Consider the following 20,337-nt stretch of genomic DNA (forward strand, 5'->3'; position numbering starts at 1 on the left):
TGAAATTTATTAAATATTTTGGATATGTTTCTACATTTTCATATATTGTATTCTGTGTTGTAATTGAAATCAGTATACATTATTTTTTATTACAAATATTTGCACTGTAAAATGATAAAAGAAATAGTATTTTTCAATTCACCTTATACAAGTACTGTAGTGCAATCTTTGTCGTGAAAGTGCAATTTGAAATGTAGGGTTTTGGGGGTTTTTTGGTTACATAATTGCACTCAAATAACAGTGTAAAACTTCAGAGCCTACAAGTCCACTCAGTCCTACTTCTTGTTCAGCCAATTGCTAAGACAAACAAGTTTGTTTACATTTTTGTGAGATAATGCTGCCCTCTTCTCATTTACAGTGTCACCAGAAAGTGAGAACAGGCATTCGCATGGCACTTTTGTAGCTGGTATTGCAAGGTATTTAAGTGTCAGTTACTTTAAACGTGCGTATGCCCCTTCATGCTTCGGCTACCATTCCAGAGGATATGCTTCCCATGCTAATGACTTTCCCTTTTTTTTTTTTTTTTTTTTTTTAAAAAAGGAGAAAAAAGTGCATTCATTAAATTTGTGACTGAACTCCTTGGGGGAGAATTTTATGTCCCCTGCTCTGTTTTACCTGTATTCTGCCATATATTTCACATTGTAGCAGTCTCAGATGATGACCCAGCACATGTTGTTGTTCATTTTAAGAACACTTTCACTACAGATTTGACAAAATGCAAAGAAGGTACCAATGTGAGATTTCTAAAAGTAGCTACAGACTTCAGATTCTTAAACCTTGGGTCGAGTTATCTTCCAAAAGCTGGGAGGGCTGAGGTGTGGAGCATGCTCTCAGAAATCTTAAGAGCAACACTCTGCTGTGGAAACTACAGAACCCAAACCACCAAAAAAGAAAATCAGCCACCTCCTGGTGGCATCTGACTCAGATAATGAAAATGAACATGCATCGGTCTGCACTACTATGGATTGTTGTTGAGCAGAATCTGTCATCCGTATGGAAGCATGTCCTCTGGAATGGTGGTTGAAGCATCAAGTGACATGTGAATCTGGCATGTGAATATCTTGCAACGCCGGCTACAACAGTACCATGTGAATCTTCTCTCACTTTCCGGTGACATTGTAAACAAGAAGCGGGCAGCATTATCTCCTGCAAATGTAAACAAACTTGTTTGTCTGAGCAATTGGCTGAACAAGAAGTAGGACTGAGTGGACTTGCAGGGTCTAAAATTTTACTTATTTTTAATGCAGTTTTTTATACATAATTCTACATTTGTGAGTTCAACTTTCATGATGGAGGTTGCACTACAGTACTTGTATTAGATGAATTGAAATCCTATTTCTTTTGTTTTTATACAGAGAAAATACTTGTAATCATAAATAAAAAGTTAGCACTGTACTCTGTATACTGTGTTGTAATTGAAATATTTGAAAATGTAGAAAACATCCAAAAATATTCAAATTAATGGTATTCTATTATAGTTTAATCGCACGACTAGATTGTTAATAGGGTTGTCGCACGATTAAACTATGTAAGATGAAAGCAAGACTGATCAATACCAAATGATATATAATCAAGGACTTTTAAAGCTTGGATAAGGCAATTACTGGAGGAGCAAGTGACAAGCGTTTTGCACATATTAGTACTCATTTACAGATCTAATAGTAAAATGGACACTTATTCATAGTGGGTGAATTACACGATCTTCCTCCCTGACTTTTATACTCCTTTAGACACTCCTCTTTACCTAAAGATTTCTAAAACTACTTGTAAAAAGTACTTGTTGTGGCATTGTAACACTATACTAAGGTATAATGACATTTCAGCACAATGTCATGATGCAACATCAGATCTGACCACAACATAATAGGTTTCAGAGTAGCAGCCGTGTTAGTCTGTATCCGCAAAAAGAAAAGGAGTACTTGTGGCACCTTAGAGACTAACAAATTTATTTGACCAAAACCTTTCATGATGAAGTGAGCTGTAGCTCACAAAAGCTTATGCTCAAATAAATTTGTTAGTCTCTAAGGTGCCACAAGTACTCCTTCTTTTCGTGAATATCACAATAGTGATTCAAACTCTTGTTCTGCTTAAGTTGTCCCTGGCTTCAAGTACAAAACATGTATAAATGATGTATATGCACCTTGGAATGAGTAGTTAAAAATGTAAAATAGCTTTTTGCATTCTGTTGTTTGCACTCTCTTCACACATTTGTATTGCACATACCTGTAGCTTATTGCTAATGTACTTGAAAATGAGTGTTTCTTCAAAATGTAACCAAAGCTAAATATGTATGGTAACTATAACCTTCATAACATATAGCACTTTATTTTTTTTGAGACTTTTTTCAAGATTTCCCATTTTTAAAAAAATTCAAAACTTCACTGAAATTTCGAAATTCATTTGGCATTAAAACATTCCATTTGTGTTCCCTGCTGTTGGATATGTGACGGGTTGGATCACAGAAACCCCCTTGGGATTGCCAACTGATGTGCCAAGACTACTTCTGCTCCTGCTTTCCCTGCCAGCCTGGGACTCCAGCACCCTGTTTGTGGAGCCAGACATGTCAATCTGCTCCAACACAGATCCAGGGTCTGAACCGCGTGCCCCAAAGCTGCAGACTTAACTGAAAGCAACTTAAGAAGTGTTCCTGTCTTTAACACTCAGATGCCCAACTCCCAGGGGGCTCCAAACCCCAAATAAATCCATTTTTACCCTGTATAAAGCTTATACAGGGTAAACTCCTAAAATTATTCACCCTCTATAACACAGAGATATGCACAGCTGTTTTCCCCCCTAGGTATGAATACACACACTGGGTTAATTAATAAGTAAAGTAGGATTTAAGTGGTTCCAAGTAATAGCAGACAGAACAAACTGAATTACCAAGCAAAATAAAATAGAACACCCAAGTCTATGTCTAAGAAAACTGAATACAGATGAAAACCTCACCCTTAGAGGAATTCCAGTAAGCTTCCTTTTACAGACTAGTCTCCTTCTAGTCTGGGTCCAGCAATCACTCACACCTCCTGTAGTTACTGTCCTTTATTCCAGTTTCTTTCAGGTAGCCTTGGGGCTGGAGAGGCTCTCTCTTTAGCCAGCTGAAGACAAAATGGAGGGGTCTTCCCTGGGTTTAAATAGACTTTTTCTGGTGGGTGGAAACTCCTCACTCCTCCTGTTTAGAATCCCAGCTACAATATGGAGTTTTGGAGTCACATGGGCCAGTCATATGTCCATGCATGACTCAGAACTTACAGGTAGCAGCCCTGGGTCACATGCTACCTTGAACATCCTCAAGTAGATTTCTTATGTGGATTGGAGCATTCCAAGATCCATTGTTCCTTAAGTGCTTCTTGATTGGGCACTTAATTTGCACATTCCTTTCTCACGAAGCTGACCAAATGCTTTACAAAGGCTACTTAAAAATCAAGCCAGTACACAGCCAACATTCATAACTTAAAATACAAAAATGATACATGCATATAAATAGGATTAATAGATTCAGTAGATCATAACCTTTACAGAGATATGTTACATGGCATATGTAGCATAAAATGTATTCCAGTTATGTCATATATACATTCATGAGCATATTCCCATAAATTCTTATGGGGTGCACCATCACAGGATGTACAAATGATTATTTTACTGTTTCACACCCCAATCTGCCATCTTTAATTTAATAAATATAAATGAAAAATTAAAGGGGGGGCACTATGCTTCCAGGGGTTAATATCGAGATGCAGAGCATTTCCTCTCTAGGTTACCAACCCATCTCCAGTTCAGGTTGGTAATGACTTAAAATTATCATCTAACAGCTGGCTAATAGCCTGTATAGTACAAGCAGATGGTCACTGTCCTAGTTCTTGATGGAGAGTGACATTCCCCTCTGGTGTTATCTGGACCGGTGATTTGCTAGGTCACTCCAACCCTACTCTGCTGTGAGAACCCCCACTCCTGGGCTGTTCACATACAGCCTCGGGCATGTAAGCTGCTTCTTGGATTGTGCAACCAAATGATGCTAGCCAATACCTCCGGTCCCAGACACAACCCTAGTAACCTCCATCTTGTAGTGTCCAGTTATGCCCACTGGATGCCGCAAGCTTATATGAGTTCGTCAGTTTAACACAGAAATTGATATGTACCAGGCCTGTTATCCCAAGGGGAGTCTCTGATGCACTTCAAACCAAATACACTGCTTCAGGTAGAACAAACAAATTTATTAACTATGAGAGAGAGATTTTAAGTGATTATAAGTCAAAGCATAACAAGTTGGATTTGGTCAAATGAAATAAAAGCAAAAACACATTCTAAGCTGATCTTAATCCTTTCAATGTCCTTACAAACTTAGATGCTTCTCACCACAGGCTGGCTGGTTGCTCTTCAGCGAGGCTCTCCCCTTGGATCAGCGCTTTAGTCGCTTGGCGTGGTGTCTGTAGATGTAGGTGGAAGAGCATGGCAAATGTCTCTCCTTTTTATCATGTTCTTTATTCCCTCTTGGCTTTGCCCCACACCCCCTCAGAGTCAGGGTGAGCATTATCTCTTCGCAGTTCCAAACTGATCAAGGGAAGTGGGGTGACTCACATGAGAGTCCAACAGATCATTTTGTTGCTGTCTAAGCCAGCGTCCTTTGTTCCTGTGAAGCGGGGCTGGGTTTGTCCCATACATGCCCTGATGAGGTGAGAACTGCCTCTCTGCTCTTGGAAAGTTTTTGCCTGGGTTTATTTTAAGCCATGAAGACACATTTTCAGCCTCATAACTATATACATTAAATTTTAACCTGTAACATTACTACAACAACAATGCTCAGTGCATCATGAGCCTTCCAAAGACACGCGACATGACAAAGTTTGCATTGGATTCCACACAGTCATTTTATAAGGATGAACATGGGGGTGCTGGGTGTTCTCCCGAGGTACAGAGCATCACACGTCCCCTCTTAGTTTAGTCACTGACTAGCTTGAAGGCAGTTTGTATTATAGTTCTCTTGTCATCCAGCCATTAAGGCCATGAGGCAGCATGCCTCAGTTTCCCTTTTCACACACAGCACACCAGGTTTTTTATGGTTTCTCTGCTGTGATAAGCTTTAAACCTGTTTACAGGTATTAATTGAAAAGTAACATTATTATAAGGTTTAACATCTGTGTCAAAATTCTTATCCCCAAAACTTAACATTAATACCAAAATTTTTATCACAGATGTGCATTTACAAGTATCTTTATGATACCACGCCCTCTGTTCAGATAACGTAGTTTGAGGTTAGTTTGTTTATTACCCTTGGTGTCCTTTGACTCTCTCCAATGTAATCAGTCACTGGCTTTTCTTTCCCTCCAGTGTTCCCCTTTATGTGGGCTCTTAATTTAATCATGTTTCTGGAATTGTGATGCCTCAGGGTCTTGCAAGATAGGTATTCAGGGGGATTCTGTACATTGGCTGGCCCTTGGGGAGCGGACTCCCAACCCCAAGACTGTACATATGCAGAAAATCCAGCTCCCCTTTTGGGGTTACCTTGTGTTTCCTCCTCCCAGCCCGGAGTCCTTCCCTGCCCCCTAGAGGGCTGTGATCTGTGCACTCTGGTCTAGGTGTGTTTACCCTTTGATCAAATTCACCTTTTCCCATAACTGCTGTCTGTGTCTCACCAGCCTGGGGGAAAACACCCCCTTCTCTGTCAGTCAGGTAGTTCTCACAAATTACCACCTGGCAATTTCCTGGTCTCAACTCCTCTGCTCAACCCAGGCATTGGAGCTGCATCTTGATTTAAAGAGACACAGTTACCTTCCAAAAACTTTTCAGAAATAGCATCCAGAAAAACCGGGCCCTGGAATAGGGTACCCTCTGCCACCCCTTTCTCTGTCCCTGAGAAGTCAGCTGTGTGACTGCTCCCCTCTAGGAGGCCAGTTACACAGTTCCTTCTCAAAACCTGTGTCACAGGCATCCTCCTAGTGTCCTGGGCATCCTGGAGACATTCCTGTACCCCCACTATTCCTTCCCCAGTTTCTGCCTCTGGGTCCCTCCTAAGAAACATTTCTCTGTGCTCCCTAGGAAGGGTTCTGTCTCTTGTTCACCTACAGAACTCTGCCATCGAACAACTGGGACAGTTTCCTTAATCACTGACAACACCTCTCCAGTCCCTGTGCCTGAGGGCATGTTGCCTTTTGCTGGAAAGGAGCTAGTCTCAGCCCCTCCCATACTTGGAGGTACATGGCTTCCCTGTGTTACGGAGTCACAGGAATCCTCACCCACCTCAGTGGTTTCTGAGATCCCCAGTCCCTTCTCTGGGCTCTCCTCTGGGACACATTGCTCGATGCTCCCTAGAGCCGGTTTTATCTCTGGTTCAGCTGCGACCTGCTGGCCTGCCTGCATCAAGCTCCTGCTAACAACCTGGACAGTCCTCTCCTGGCAGGCTTTACACCCCCATCCCTTCCTGGTGTGGTGTTGCCTCCAGCTGCAGTGCAGGAGTTGATCTAAACCACTCAACTTGGAAGCATGTGGTTTCTCCCTGTTGCAGAAGAATCAAGGAGACTCTCCCCCATTCTCTCAGCAGTTCCTGAGACCTTAGCCTTTCCCTCAGGGGTCCCAGCATAAAACTCCCTCCTGCTGCAGGCACTTTAACCTGAGCTGTGCTGTAGCTCACGAAAGCTTATGCTCAAATAAATTAGTTAGTCGCTAAGGTGCCACAAGTCCTCCTTTTCTTTTTGTGGAAAAAATCATTACCCAGGAGCAGTTCGATTAGGAGGTGTTCCATTACCCCCCCAGTCAAAACCTTTCCAAACCACATGGATTTTAGCTAGTGGTATGAGGAATCTGCTTTCTTCCACCCCCACAATCTCTGCCATTTGGCCAGGCAACATACTGGCCTTTGGGACCACAGTCTGCTTAACCAAAGATCTGGGCCCCTGTATCCCTCTCCCACCAAGTATTCCTTGACATCAGTTTTGACAGCCTCAACATGCTACATATCTGGTTCTGAAGAGGCTAACCTCACAAAAACAATGACAGGTTTCACTTGCTTGGGGGTTTCTGTGTTGAGGACAGCAGAACTAATGTGAGCTATTGATGTGAGCTCAAGTTGCAGTGGGGGAGGTTTAGGTTGGATATTAGGAAAAACTTTTTCACTAGGAGGGTGATGAAACACTGGAATGCGTTACCTAGGGAGGTGGTGGAATCTCCTTCCTTAGAAGTTTTTAAGGTCAGGCTTGACAAAGCCCTGGCTGGGATGATTTAATTGGGGATTGGTCCTACTTTGAGCAGGGGGTTGGACTAGATGACCTCCTGAGGTCCCTTCCAACCCTGATATTCTATGATTCTATTAGTTGCCTGCTTCCTCCTAGCATAGGGCATTTATAAATTACACTGATAGCACCTTTTGGGCTCTTCTACTTTTACAGGAGATTTGGGATAGGAGTTACCCAAAAACATTCCTCTATTGGTAAGAGAATGTTTAGGCTCCCAGCCCCCTTCCAGGGGCAAAATGGGATCGTCCCTTCCCACCAGTTTTAAACCCCGCTTTCTGTGGCCTGCCCTCAATAGACACCTGATTCTGTTCGAAGGCATCAGCTAAAAGAAGCCATCTCATCCACAGACTTTACATCTTTGTCCCATAGATGCTGCTTTACATCAGCCTTACATATGCTTAGGAAATGATCTTGAGCAACAAGATCCAACGTTCCCACAAAACGTACCACCTCTTTACCCCTCACCCATTTTCCCAACAAATCTTTCATTTTGTTTACATATTCCCCATTACTCATACCAATATCCCCCTTAAGATTCCTAAATTTAACTCTATGTGTTTCAGAGGGCAATCTGAAAACTTTGCAAAAGAGTATCTTTAAATTTACAATAGTCTAAAGCATCTTCAATAGGCATTCCATTGAATAAATTTCAAGCTTTACCAGTTAATTTCACAATCAGGGTAGGAACTCTCTTATTAGGGATTTCATGTGTTACCCACAGCCTTTCAAAGGTAGTCAGATATTCAGCAATATCATACTCTTCGCTATATACAGGAATTAAGTGTTCATTTGTTGATTTTTGGAGTGATGGGAGTTGTTGGGATCCGGGGGTTCTGCTTCTGCTTCTCTAGCAGGTCCAGTTTGTTTTCCGCTCTCTTTCTCCCTGCTCTCTCTTTCATAGCCCTTCTGTATGCAGCCTCCTCTTCTTTGAGCCTCATTTCTGCCGGCCGCATTTGAAACTCATAGTCCTTTTCCTTCTCTGCAGCTTCCAGTCTGGCCAGCTCTAGTTTTGTAGCTGCCTCAGCAGTAGTCATTTTTCTGCTTTCTTGTGCTTATTTCCCATTACTGTAACATTACTATAACACCAATGCTCAGTGCATCATGAGTCTTCTGAAGACACCTGACATGACAAACTTTGCATTGGATACCACACAATTATTTTATAAGGATGAACATGGGAGTGCTGGGTGTTCCCCTGAGGTACAGAGCATCACAGAGAGGTATAAACATCTTAAAACACAGTTATAAATTATCCTAATTAGCGGTCTAGGCAGCCAGGCTGAACACTGAATGAGAACACCAAGGACTGAATGAACTCCCCTGTGATGGGATGTTCACTCCTCACAACTCCTACGCATGTTAATATGGGCCAGGAAGAGCCAATCAGTCATATATGCTGCACCTGGTGGATTGGTAGAACTTTGGTGCAGCCTGGTGCAGCCAGGGATTGATAAAGCCTAATTCAAAAATGAAGCCCAGCTGTGGAAAGAGTTGGATTACAATTATCAAAACAAGAAGTCAAGTCAGCAGGAGACTGCTGGGATGGGGCCTGTAGTTGTACAGGCCCCATCCCAGCAGGGGAGTAGAGGAAGCTCTGGTGGCAAACTCAGACTAGAGAAGTGGGATAGGAAGGACTCAGGGAAATCACCACAGGAAGTGAGACTGAGTGCAGACCTGGGTTGCTAGTTGTAAGGCCCATGGGCTGGAACCTGGAGTTGCAGATGGGCTGGGGTTCTCCTACCAGCCACTGGGAAATAGTACCTGACTTAGAAGTGGAATGGAAGACTGACTGAGGTGGCACCTGGATAGCTTGTCCAATGGGACTTTGATATCCTGGAGAGTATGCTATGACCTGGCTGGAGGGGCACATCACAAAGAGGGAGCACTTTGGGTTGTGAAGAGAGGAAAGCACAGGGTGAGCAACCAATGACACTCGCTCTGTGGGGCAAAAGCTAATTCCTAGACCTAGCTACAAAGAGGTGCGTGTGCAGTGAGTGGAGCCCTTTACATACCCTTTCAGCCCTTGAGCTGGTTCTACAGACCCAAGCTGGCAGAACAGTGCTAAGAAGCTTATGCTGCAGCTACCCATGTGGTACCAGTTCAGTAAATAGACTGCTGAAGTCTCCAGGACTGGCAGCCTCCGACAAGTATTAACAGTCCATCTTTGCAATAAAAAATGAGTAGCTACAGAGGTAAAAGTAACAGCTAAACAAAAGTGCATTTACGATGATTCACACATACTAGTTTGTGCTGTCAGCCTGAGAATGTGAGCTAGTAAACTGTGTGCTAGGTGTAATAATATACCAATTTCTTAATTGTTCTAGCCATACTTTTCCTCTGTTTTTCCTGTTTGCATGTTTAGCAAATGTTGCTTTATGTAAGTAAGTGAGTCCTAAATTAAAAGGAAAAACAAGAAAAGAGAAGGGGACTATGATGGGATGTAAACCTCACAGTGATACTGAGTGGGTTAACAGGAGCCTGGGAGCTCAATTACCAGGTCTGCTGGCACTTGGAAAGGGGTTCAGTAGGTCAATTAGCAGGTCCACTGGAAAGCAGTGAGGTATCCTTAAGGTGGGAGTAGAGGGGGAAAAAAGAGGGAGTTTTTTCCTGTTTTCAGAGAATGATCTGATAAAAAAGTCAGGAATGAGGAGAATTGGGGAAAGACACAGGAAGGGAGTTGCCCCCATTTTGAGACCTGCCAGAAGAGTTAAGACTCCTGGGAGGCAGCCATGGGGTTTTGGTGCTCAGCTGAGGAACAAAGTATCAGAGAAGACTTATGAAGGCCTATGACTAAAGCTCAAGCCTAGGAAAGGTGGGAGTGGTTTAAGTTTGAATTTCTGGCTTGGGATTTGTTGGAGAACTCCAGGGAGGAATTGAGAGAGTCATGGGCCCTGAAGGAAGGGTAATTCCTGAGACCTTGGAGTCTGAGGGTGTGACCAGAGTCCCCTGGGGGGAGAAGAGGGGGGCACACTGAGGTTGCTCAATTAGGGCAAACTGCAAAGAACGGGGCAGACCATCCCCAAAGCTGGTAGTAATTCCGATACTTAAATCTACACAGCTAGTAACAGAACAGCTTCCACAATACCTTATTCGTTACACAGAAGCCAAAACACAGTTCCCTTAAAAGCAACCCAGCCTTTGGGCTCCCTCCCAGACAGCCGAGTCAACTATGAAAGTTCTACCAATCCCAAAGGATTGGACACATTACCTCCCAGGTTAATAAATATTTCAGATCTTACCCAAATACACGCTTACAGCCAATTCCTATGAACTAAACTAAAAATTATTACAAAAAGAGAGAGAGAGTGTATTGGTTAAAAGATCATTATACATACAGGCATGAGTACAGATCTGAGATCAGTTTCATAGTAGAGATGATGATCTTAGGAGTTGCACAGAGTTCATAGAATTAGTCCATAGGTTTAGTCCAATGTCCAACACCAGGGTGATCCAAATGAATTTGGAGACCTCAATCTTGCAGCTCAATGCTTCCCCTGATAAAGCATAAGCAGCTCTGAGATGAAATGATCAGGTCCCAATATCCTTTATACAGTTCCTGGACAGCACAGAGTCCTTGGATGAACAATAGGCCTTTGAAATAAGCTTCTGTTTCCCAAACATCACCTGTAATTAGCTACGTGGATTAACATAAGGTAATTATCCATTGAGCAGTTCATACACAGTTTACCAAAAACTTTAAAGAGACATATAGACAATGACATTATTTCACCAAATATTCATCTAAATTTTAATATTCCCTTTTGATCTCTGAATCAATAGCTATAGTAATAGACAGCCATTTAAACAGACACTTCCTAACATCTAACAAGATATAAGTAAACACATACAATTAGTATCACCTTTAATTCTTTAACAATACAGGTTTGCATTTCAAAGTTCTAGCCTAACATGGAATGGCCCTAATTACCATTTACATACTTTTCTAACATGTCTCTAAAGGTTGAATCTGGGTCATTTAGCCTGCGAGTTGCTTAACCCTTTCTAGCCATGTGTCACAGATGGGAAAACCTACACAGTGAGACTAGGAAGGGGCAGTGGGAAAGGTCTGCGGACAGGCAGGAAGTAGTCCAGGGAGGAAGCAGTAGGCCTGAATAAACATATGTTGCTTGCCCATTAGTGTATCCCTAGACTGGAACCTAGAGAAGAAGGGAAACCCAGACTCTCCCATCAGTCACTGAAAAAGGTGGTGCAAACAACCTGGAGACCACGGGTGGAAGGACTGTTGAGTTGGGATTCGGCTTGAGGCTCTGGGGCTATTGTTTGTTGGACTTTTGGTTATACCTGAGGGAGTGAGACTTTCAAGTGACCTGGCTGAATGGCTGAGTCATGAGAAGAAGCAAACCACTGCAGGGCTGGAGCAGCTGTCAGCAAAAAGTGATAGATGAGAGCCTGCTTTGCCACATCCAGACTTGAAGGGGCATATCTGGTAATGAATCTCTCCTACAGGGAGGAGCAAGGTGACTCTTACTGTGTAATGGGAAGGGGATGGAGTGATCATTTATTTTTAAACTTGCCTATGAAGTGTCATTGGTAACTTGATTCCAGGGCACCAGGGAGGTGAGGGGTCCATGAGACACTCTCTATCAAGATGTGTTCTTCTGTCCCCTGAAAAAGTTTCAGAACCCCTGAGGTAAATCCAGGTACACACACAGGTATCCTTTGAATGCTGTTTATTAGCAAAGGCTGGAGAAGCCTGATGGGCACACACCCTGAACTAGTCTACACAATATGGGACACAATGGTGTCTTTAAAGGAGCATACTATTGCAGAGCTTAGGTTGTGTGTCATTTTTTAAAATTTAAACTTACTAAGGGTTTTTCTTTTTGCATGACCACAGAGTGCCCGCTAGGTTCTGTGATTTAATGCTGCTTAGTGTGTATGAACATGAAGCCGTGGAATGTATTGGTAAAGGCTAACTTCTGATATGACTTGTTTGATTTGGGGGTAACAGCAACAAGTGAGGTCTAGTCCTAAAACAACTTCTAGGAAAAGTGAAGAGCGGAGTGAAGGGAGCATCAGAGAAGATTAATCTGTATGCACTGTATGTGCAATCATTTAAATTACTCTGGATGGCTCCCACATAAATTTGAGAGACAGGGTGGGGCCTATAATGCTACACTCATGTCTTAGTATTAAATTTCCTTGGTTTTGCTTTTTAATCTTGAAAACGTACTTCAGTTTCAACGTGCCCAGATGCTTCTGGGCCCTCTAAATAAGGGGTCAAGGAGGAGTCCTAGCTGTAACTCTAAATGAATGAATTTCAAATCAGTGACACTTTTTTTAATGTTATTTGGAAGTATTATTGAAAGGAGAAACTCTGACATGCAGCTGTATGAATATGAACTCTGAAGGCAATGCTATGGTTAATGGTGCAAGCATATATTTCAGTTGTTATAACTGCTCTCCATTGAAGGAAATGTGGGACAACTTGCACCACAGGAGCAGAAATAGCATTTCTATGTGGAGAATATAATGAGCTGAAATAATATGGACAGGGTTATGCAATGAGATGGTGAAGAGGCAAGTGTTGTAGATACTCCCCTCCACCCCTTTTTTAAAGGCAGTATACTTATGTTTAACAAAACCTACCTTGTAGGGTGGCACATGTCTGAAAGGTGACTGTAACAATGGCTTCAGGATTTTAATGTTAAAAGATAGTTTACCTAATGGTCAGCTGGGTTCAGACAGCCTAGGCTTCTTTTCATATTGCTCATCTTCACCAGTAATAATTCTGCAGGTCTAATTAGGCCATCAACACCACCTGTGTAGTCCTAGTGTCCTTGAGATTATCTCCTCAGCGACATTTGTGCAGGCCAGTGGCCTTCAAAGGGTTTCCACAGGTGTGACTGACTGGAACTTAGTATACCATTCTGTTTGATACTCAAGTTCTCTGCTTCCTCTCTTCACAGTGTTGGCTCTATGGGACTAGCAGGGGTAAAAAGCATTATGGCTGGTCTATACTGGGAATTTATATTGGCATAGCTATGTCTCTGAAGGCTGTGAATAATCCACACCCCTGAGAGAGGTAGCTATGCTGATCTAACGCCTGGTGTAGACAGCACTAGGTTGACGGAATAATTCTTCTGTCAACTTAGCTACTGCCTCTCAGGGAGGTGGATTACCTACACTGACAGGAGGGTTCTTCCGTTGGCTCAGGGATTGTTTACCCTGAAGTGCTATAGCCACACTGCTGTAGCAGTTTAAGTGTAGACATACCCGCACAGATTTATTTGGGTCACTGGCATCCTCACATATGATTAACTTAATGCAGAAAGCAGATCTGCTAGGCAAAAGTGTCATTTTTACATAGTTGCTCATAGAATAAAAGTGCATCTTGGGTCACCCTTCTGGGGACTAGCAAAAATTGGTAGTCTAGTCTTTGATTACATGGCAAACAAGACTGTACCACAAACCACTACTCTAGAGACTCAGGTGTCTTAGAGATTGTTTAAAATGCAGATTTCACTGTATGCATCCTGTATATTGTTCATGGCCCCTTCAACATTTTTTATGTTCAGCATGTGCTGTTCTGTAATGTCTTTTATCAAGTTATTGGGCCCAGTTCTTAGGTTCACTACAGCTCCTTTGCAATACTCCATCAATGCAAAACCACCATAAAACTCAGCTTAGGGGGCAATTGTGGGTGGTGTAGAGCCAGTATAGGTGCTCTACCTTTCTCCCCTATCCATCCTTTTCAAGTCCTGCCAGAAGGGGCCTGGTTGGGGGTAAGAGGGCATAGCCAGAGTGGTGCTGCTTTCTGACCATTGATGAACAGTGTAGGTGTAGGTCCCCTTTAGAAAAATATTTTAACAGTATGGTGCTTTCTTAATTTCCTTAGCCTCTTCAGTAGATACACAAGTACAGTTAAGAAAGAGCTGGCACCCCACACAAATGTTGCAAAAATATAAAACTATGGAATATTCAAGATGGAAGACTATACCAGATACTTGCATTGTCTGAAAGCCCCTGGGACCAGACTTAAACACTAGTATCACACACAGACTGAGGAGAGGTGGCTTGTGCCTTCTCTATTCAGGAGTTTCTGGGAGCTGGTTTTGCCCCTGGTACAGGCTAGGCCAGCCCTGAAACTATTGCAGTAGGCACTACATTGTCAAGATGGTCCTGCACCTTGACAACTCCCCTTCCCACTTTGAAGTGATTCTTCCTGCCCTACCATCTATGTAGTTTATGCTGTGACGTTGGGGGGCATAAAGCAAGTTCCCTTAGGAGGTCTCTTGTTGCAGGGTATTCAGGGGGAATATACCCCTGTATACTGGCTTAGCCAGCACAAAGCGGCCTTGTCACAGGGGTGAATTCCCCTGTAGGCTCTAGCCTCATGCCTTACACAAGAAAAAGACCTTTCTGTCAAGCTGTCTGGAGTGGCTCATGAATTCGGGTGCCAGTCTCAGGGCAAACTGTTACAAACCAGGGCACAAACCCCAAACTGGTTGAGTATTCTACAATTAGATTTCACCAATCAAGTATGAACTACTCAACCACTACAACTGCTTTAACATGGAGTCACAGATAGACCGGAATGCTCAAGAGGACTATCTCGCCACCCAGGCAAGACTGCCTTTGTGATAATGGCCCCTTACACCAAAAATCACAGCAATATTCAGGTTATTCCCAGTCCCAAAGGACCCGTCACTTATCCCAGGTCAGTTTTACCTCAGATCTCTCACAGAAGACCATGCTTTTATCCAATCCTATATTAAACTAAAGGTTTATTAAGTAGGAAAGCAAAATAAGTTTAAAGTAGGCAAACATATACACATACACACAAAAATGAGTTAGTCTTGGGTTTCAAAAAGTACTAGACGCTGCTGTATATAGGTCCTTTAGGGTCCTTTAGGGCTAACCCATGCTAAGATGCTTGGAGATCCCTTGCTTATGTTTAGAAATATTGCCCTCTCCAAATTCCAACCAGCAAAGTGATACAGTTGTTTCTGGTCAGGAATTTTTATTCCTTTCCCCCAGAGTTCAAACTGATGGAATGAGGGTTTGTGCACATCCTCTCTTCATGGGTATGAGGGGAGCAATTAAAGTATTTTGTCCACCGATATTCCACAATGGTTCATTTGGTGTCTATGGGCCTTCTTTTGTTGGACAGGAGATGACACTTCTTGTCGTAAACTAGTATTTCACACTTGGTAATGCTTCTCCCTGACTGGATTTCCAGTTGCATAGCAAACACTTATAGTTACAAAGCAAATAGTTATCCTATAACAGGGATTGGCGACCTTTGGCACATGGCCCTTCAGGGAAATCCACTGGTGGGCTGGGATGGTTTGTTTACCTGCAGCGTCCGCAGGTTCAGCCAATCACAGCTCTCACTGGCCATGGTTTGCCATTCCAGGCCAATGGGGGCTGTGGGAAGCAGCAGCCAGCACATCCCTCAGCCCGCACCACTTCCTGTGGCCCCTATTGGCCTGGAACGGCAAACCGCAGCTAGTAGGAGCTGTGATCAGCCGAACCTGCAGACGCTTCAGGTAAACAAACCACCCCAGTCCACCAGCGGCTTTCCCTGACGGGCTGCGTGCCAGGTTGCCGATCCCTGCCCTATAACATGGGATACAGATATTATAAATGAGATGAATGCAGGCAGCAACTTACAAGCATTCCATAAAGTCTAAACATATTCTTAACATTTATTTTACCAATACTAACACACAGGTGAGCCAGAATGGCTTCCAGTTATGCATTGGTCAGTGCTCAGTGAGGCCTAAGGGCAACTGGTCTGCTATCATAACACTACCTCATTTGGTATGTTCTGTACTGTTTTTCATTTCAGTTCTTACTTTAGAATATCCTGTCTAGTCTCAAAGTCTTCAAGAGAAAACCCCAAGCACTTTCAGAGTGAAGGTTGAAACTCCATGCTTAATGTAGCCTCCTAGCCTGTGCATAGCTCAGATTCAGATTACAATATTTTGCTGAAAATGATACTGTTCCAGGTGTAGAGAGCCTGAAATCAGAAGAACTTGAATTTTGTCATCTCCAGCATTTAACTAATTTAGGGACTAAACCAACCTTAAACTGAATAAAAAGTCAAATTGCTCTGAGTTCTTGTACAAAATGAATTTTAAGGGCTGACTTATGAAGCATGAGGAAGCAGAGCTTGTAATAGAAATGCTGAGTGACAGCCTTCACCATGAGCTACTACTTCTGAAATAGCGTAGGTGGGGGCTCTCCTGAATTGCTTTGCCTCCCAGAGTCCAAGTCTGCACTCTCAGTGCAGGTAGCACTTTTGGTAAAATCAAAGGGAATCTTATCTGCATCAAGATTGGCTCATGTGAACATGTTTTAATACAGCCAAATGCGAGGTCAATACATCTCAGAACAGATTAACCAGTGCAACAGCTTCCCTAGGACTGTGGAGGGTTCTCCATCACTTTAACTCTTTAAATCAAGCCTGGATGTATTTCTAAAAGATGCTACAGCTCAAACAGAAGTTTATGGGCTTGAAGTGGAAATTACTGTATGAGGATTTATAGCCGGTGTTATACCAGAGGTCAAACCAGATAACTGTCACCTCTAGCCTTAAAAATCTACAACTCTATGAGAGATTTTGGGCCAGGGCCAGATTGATCATTCCTGCAAAGCTATCTGAAAATTTTCTTACCTGGCCAGTGGAGGATCACTTCAAAGTAAGGATTGTCAAGTGAAGTAGTATTGCTCTATGGGCTTTGCCATCCCCACTCCTGGTGGCTGGTAGAGGGGGCATGGATGTGTGTTCCTATACCCTGGTGATCCTTGGTTGCTGGAACAGCCCCTTGCAGCCTTCAGGCTATTCCAGGCTAGACCTGGAGGATCAGCCCTACAGAATGATCCAGGGAGCACAAAAGTTGCTTAAGGTAATCTCCCACCTTGATTGGCCCAACACCCTGCTTTGCTGAACAGCCCCATCACCCTGGATGGTTGGGGTTTGCCTACTTAAGTGATTCTGTTGGAACTGTTTTAATATCCTATTTCATCCTATGGATAAAGTTCTTTATCCTTCCTTGCCCTCTCCATTACTATTACATTCCTATGTTCTGTCTCATCATGTTTCTCCCTTTTTGTAAAAATAGAGAGATACTTACAGGCACTTAACTATTACAGTGCTCCCAGATGCTGCTTCTGTATAATAAACAAATTGAGATTCACTTGTGTGTATAGATCAGAACAGCATAGTCTGCATGTGTTCCTTGAGAGCATTCCATATAGCAACAGCCCCAGAGAGCAATTTCCTTGTTCCCCCATGTCTTTGACGCCTGAGGTCAGAACAGGCAGCACACAGAAGAGAAGAGTGCCAGGCTCCTTTCCCCTTCATTTTGTACCACTAGGAAAGGACTGGGCACAGCTCCAGTCCTCACATTTCTCTAATTGCATGGACTGCGCAAGGCTATTGCCACTAGCAGGGCTGGTGGCAAGGGGGGTGGCAAGCAGGGCAAATGCTCAGGGTCCCACCCCACACCACCTCTGGGGCCTCAGGCATTGCAGAAATCCAGTGTGTGAGCAGGTCAGGAAGGCGGAATGGGGGGAGGCCTAACTCCCCAGGTTTTGCCCTGGCCACTAGCAGAGGTAACCACCCCAAACTGTGGATGGAGGAGGTGGGGTCCAGGGTGTGCTCCCCTCCATGCCAGCCAGCAGCACCACCTCAGTTGGATTCTCAGTGCTTCAGGGGTCTTGGTGGGACAATGAAACCACACAAGGCACAAAACGACCAGTCTGTTTATTTTCAAATGCTACCTGAATATGTCAATCTCCCCTCACTAGGATTTATTCTTTCCCTTAACTGTATTTTACATGAAGTGCTTAGGGATGTCTCTCTAATAAAGAGAATTACAGCTGCATTATGGGCATACACAGGTTTATACGACTTGTACACTCTTTTTGTTCAGCTGGTTAAAGCTGCCAGTTTACACCTTGCCATCGACTTTGCTAGTGTCAGCTACAGGATGGTAGAACATCTGCCCTTTTTGTGAACTTGAATGAAAACAAAGAATAGCATTGTTTTAATATCTCTTGCCATGTATCCATTTGGGTCTGTTTATGAACAGGGGCCACTGCATCCATCTTCCCAGTTATGGGGCATCACCACTGAACCCATTTCATAGTTTACGAGATGGATCTTGGATTCACAGATATTATCACTGCAATAGTTCTGTAATAGGGTAGTCTGGCCCATTTTCAAGAAAGCAGAAAAGGGAAGTATTTGAAGACCGAGAGGAACCATACTTTATTCTCTGATAATTTTTCCTTAACACTGATGTTTATAGAAATGGCTTGAATTCTTCCTGCCTGACACTACTGCATCTCCATTAACAGTTCATCTCCCTTAAAACTACTTTTCTCATGTTAATTAAGATAGCATTGGTGACAATTCATAGTTGCTAATGAGCAAAAACCAATCTTAATCTGTGTTTGACAGCTTCAGTAGACATTTTAAATGCTGACTTCTTAGAAGGCATAAGCCAGTGATGCCCTCCAGAGAAGTGCACAGAATTTTTTTTCCCCTCCAGCAATATCCCCTGGTGTTTGTCTACTTGCATGTTGAGGGCATGTTATATAATTATTCTTACTAGACCTCAACATTTTTTACAAAACAGAATATGAGTACTTGAAAACAACAACACAAAACTGCTCTAATATCAGGAAAATTTACTCCAAACAAAAACTTAGAGGACTGTGTATGGCAGTACTGGGGAAAAATTAGTATGTAGCCCTTTTGGAAACTGGGCAATGAATAACCTGCAGCTCAAAGGTCTTTTTTGTTCACAGGCATAACTGATTGTATCCTAGTAGTCTGCAGATATGTTGGAAGTAATAAAACTTTTATATCCACTCTTATAAATACCCCAGCATTCTACCCCAATAAACAATCAACTCCTCCTCCTTTCCTTCCCCAAAGATGCTATAATCAAGAACAAGCAAATGCCACGTTACACCAGATAGTTGATACTAGTGGTTTTGGATGTAGAAAATGTAAAACTACTAGTCATTGGAGGAAAAAGAAAAAGCTAAGCACAATATTTGTTGGTTAGATAATCCTGAATATGCTGCAATACAAACTTCAGAGGTCTGCATTAGGAATGTATAGTTATCTGCAATGTTGCATTTGCCCAAATTGTATATATCTGAATTTACAAGGAGACTCACCTGCCCTTCTTATATATCTCATGTATTTCTTTTCCTTGCTGGTGAGCTCTGCATTCAGTAGACAAAACCCATCCCCACAACAGCAAGAAGATGCTAAACTGCATTTTATGGACAGTCAACATGATATTCTGGGGTCCTATATCCAGAAATAGTCCACACAAGAAGAAAACAAAAATGTAGATTCTGTTTCTCTTTTTAAGACATTATCAGTCTCTTCATTATTGGAAGGATGTTTACTCATACAAAAAATCATCCTGCAGTATTTAATCTGGACAGTGGGGAAAGCAATTTCCATTAAACCTATAAATCCCTCTACGTCAGATGGTAGGGATTTTCGAACAGTGTAGAATTCACTTATTCCTACAAAACGATTTTCTTTTGTTCAAACATGCTATTGTACAAATTGGTTTAAAGCAAAATCTTTCAAGTATTTTGGAAAAGGGCATATATATTTCTGGAGAACCAGTGTATTCTAGATGATCAAAGATTTAATTGCTGATTTAAGTGCACCTGTTAATGCCTAATGTGATAGTCTTTATAAAACACTTATTTGTGTGCTTCCATCAGCTAATCATAATTTCTATCTAGCTTTTAAGAAAGCTATTTGATCTTATTTTCCCTGGTTTTGCTTCATGCTTGCAGCGTGTGCTGATGCCATTGTTGCTGTGCTTGCAGAACCTGTGTCACACACTTCACTGCCAAAATATCCAGTTAGGGAGGTAAAGATAAGCATAGGGAGAGTCACTTATCCTCTCTGCAGTTGGATATTTATAAGAGATCATGGCTGATTGTCACTTGCAGACTAGAGAATGACAGAGGGCAAAGAGAGCAAGGGAGGATTTCAAGGGACGAGAGGAAAAAATGTTCTACGTCTTTAGCAAGTAAAGCAATTGTCTCAGAGGTTAATTAAAATTAGAAATAGCTGTTGCTTGCATTTCTGTAC

At 42.6% G+C, this 20,337-nt stretch overlaps 1 protein-coding gene across 2 annotated transcripts in view; it reads right to left on the reverse strand.

Moving 5' to 3' along the window:
• LOC144262694 (gamma-aminobutyric acid receptor subunit rho-1) overlaps window positions 1-19,516 on the reverse strand; it is a 69,409-nt gene extending 49,893 nt beyond the window's left edge. For both annotated transcript variants that reach the window (XM_077812813.1, XM_077812812.1), the window contains exon 1: window positions 19,395-19,516. In XM_077812813.1, the coding sequence (XP_077668939.1) occupies window positions 19,395-19,516 (122 nt within the window). The remainder of the gene's footprint in view (window positions 1-19,394) is intronic.
• Between the last annotated feature and the right edge of the window lie 821 nt (window positions 19,517-20,337).

The sequence above is a fragment of the Eretmochelys imbricata genome, chromosome 3 (assembly GCF_965152235.1).
Source record: "Eretmochelys imbricata isolate rEreImb1 chromosome 3, rEreImb1.hap1, whole genome shotgun sequence".
Classification (NCBI taxonomy): domain Eukaryota; kingdom Metazoa; phylum Chordata; order Testudines; family Cheloniidae; genus Eretmochelys; species Eretmochelys imbricata.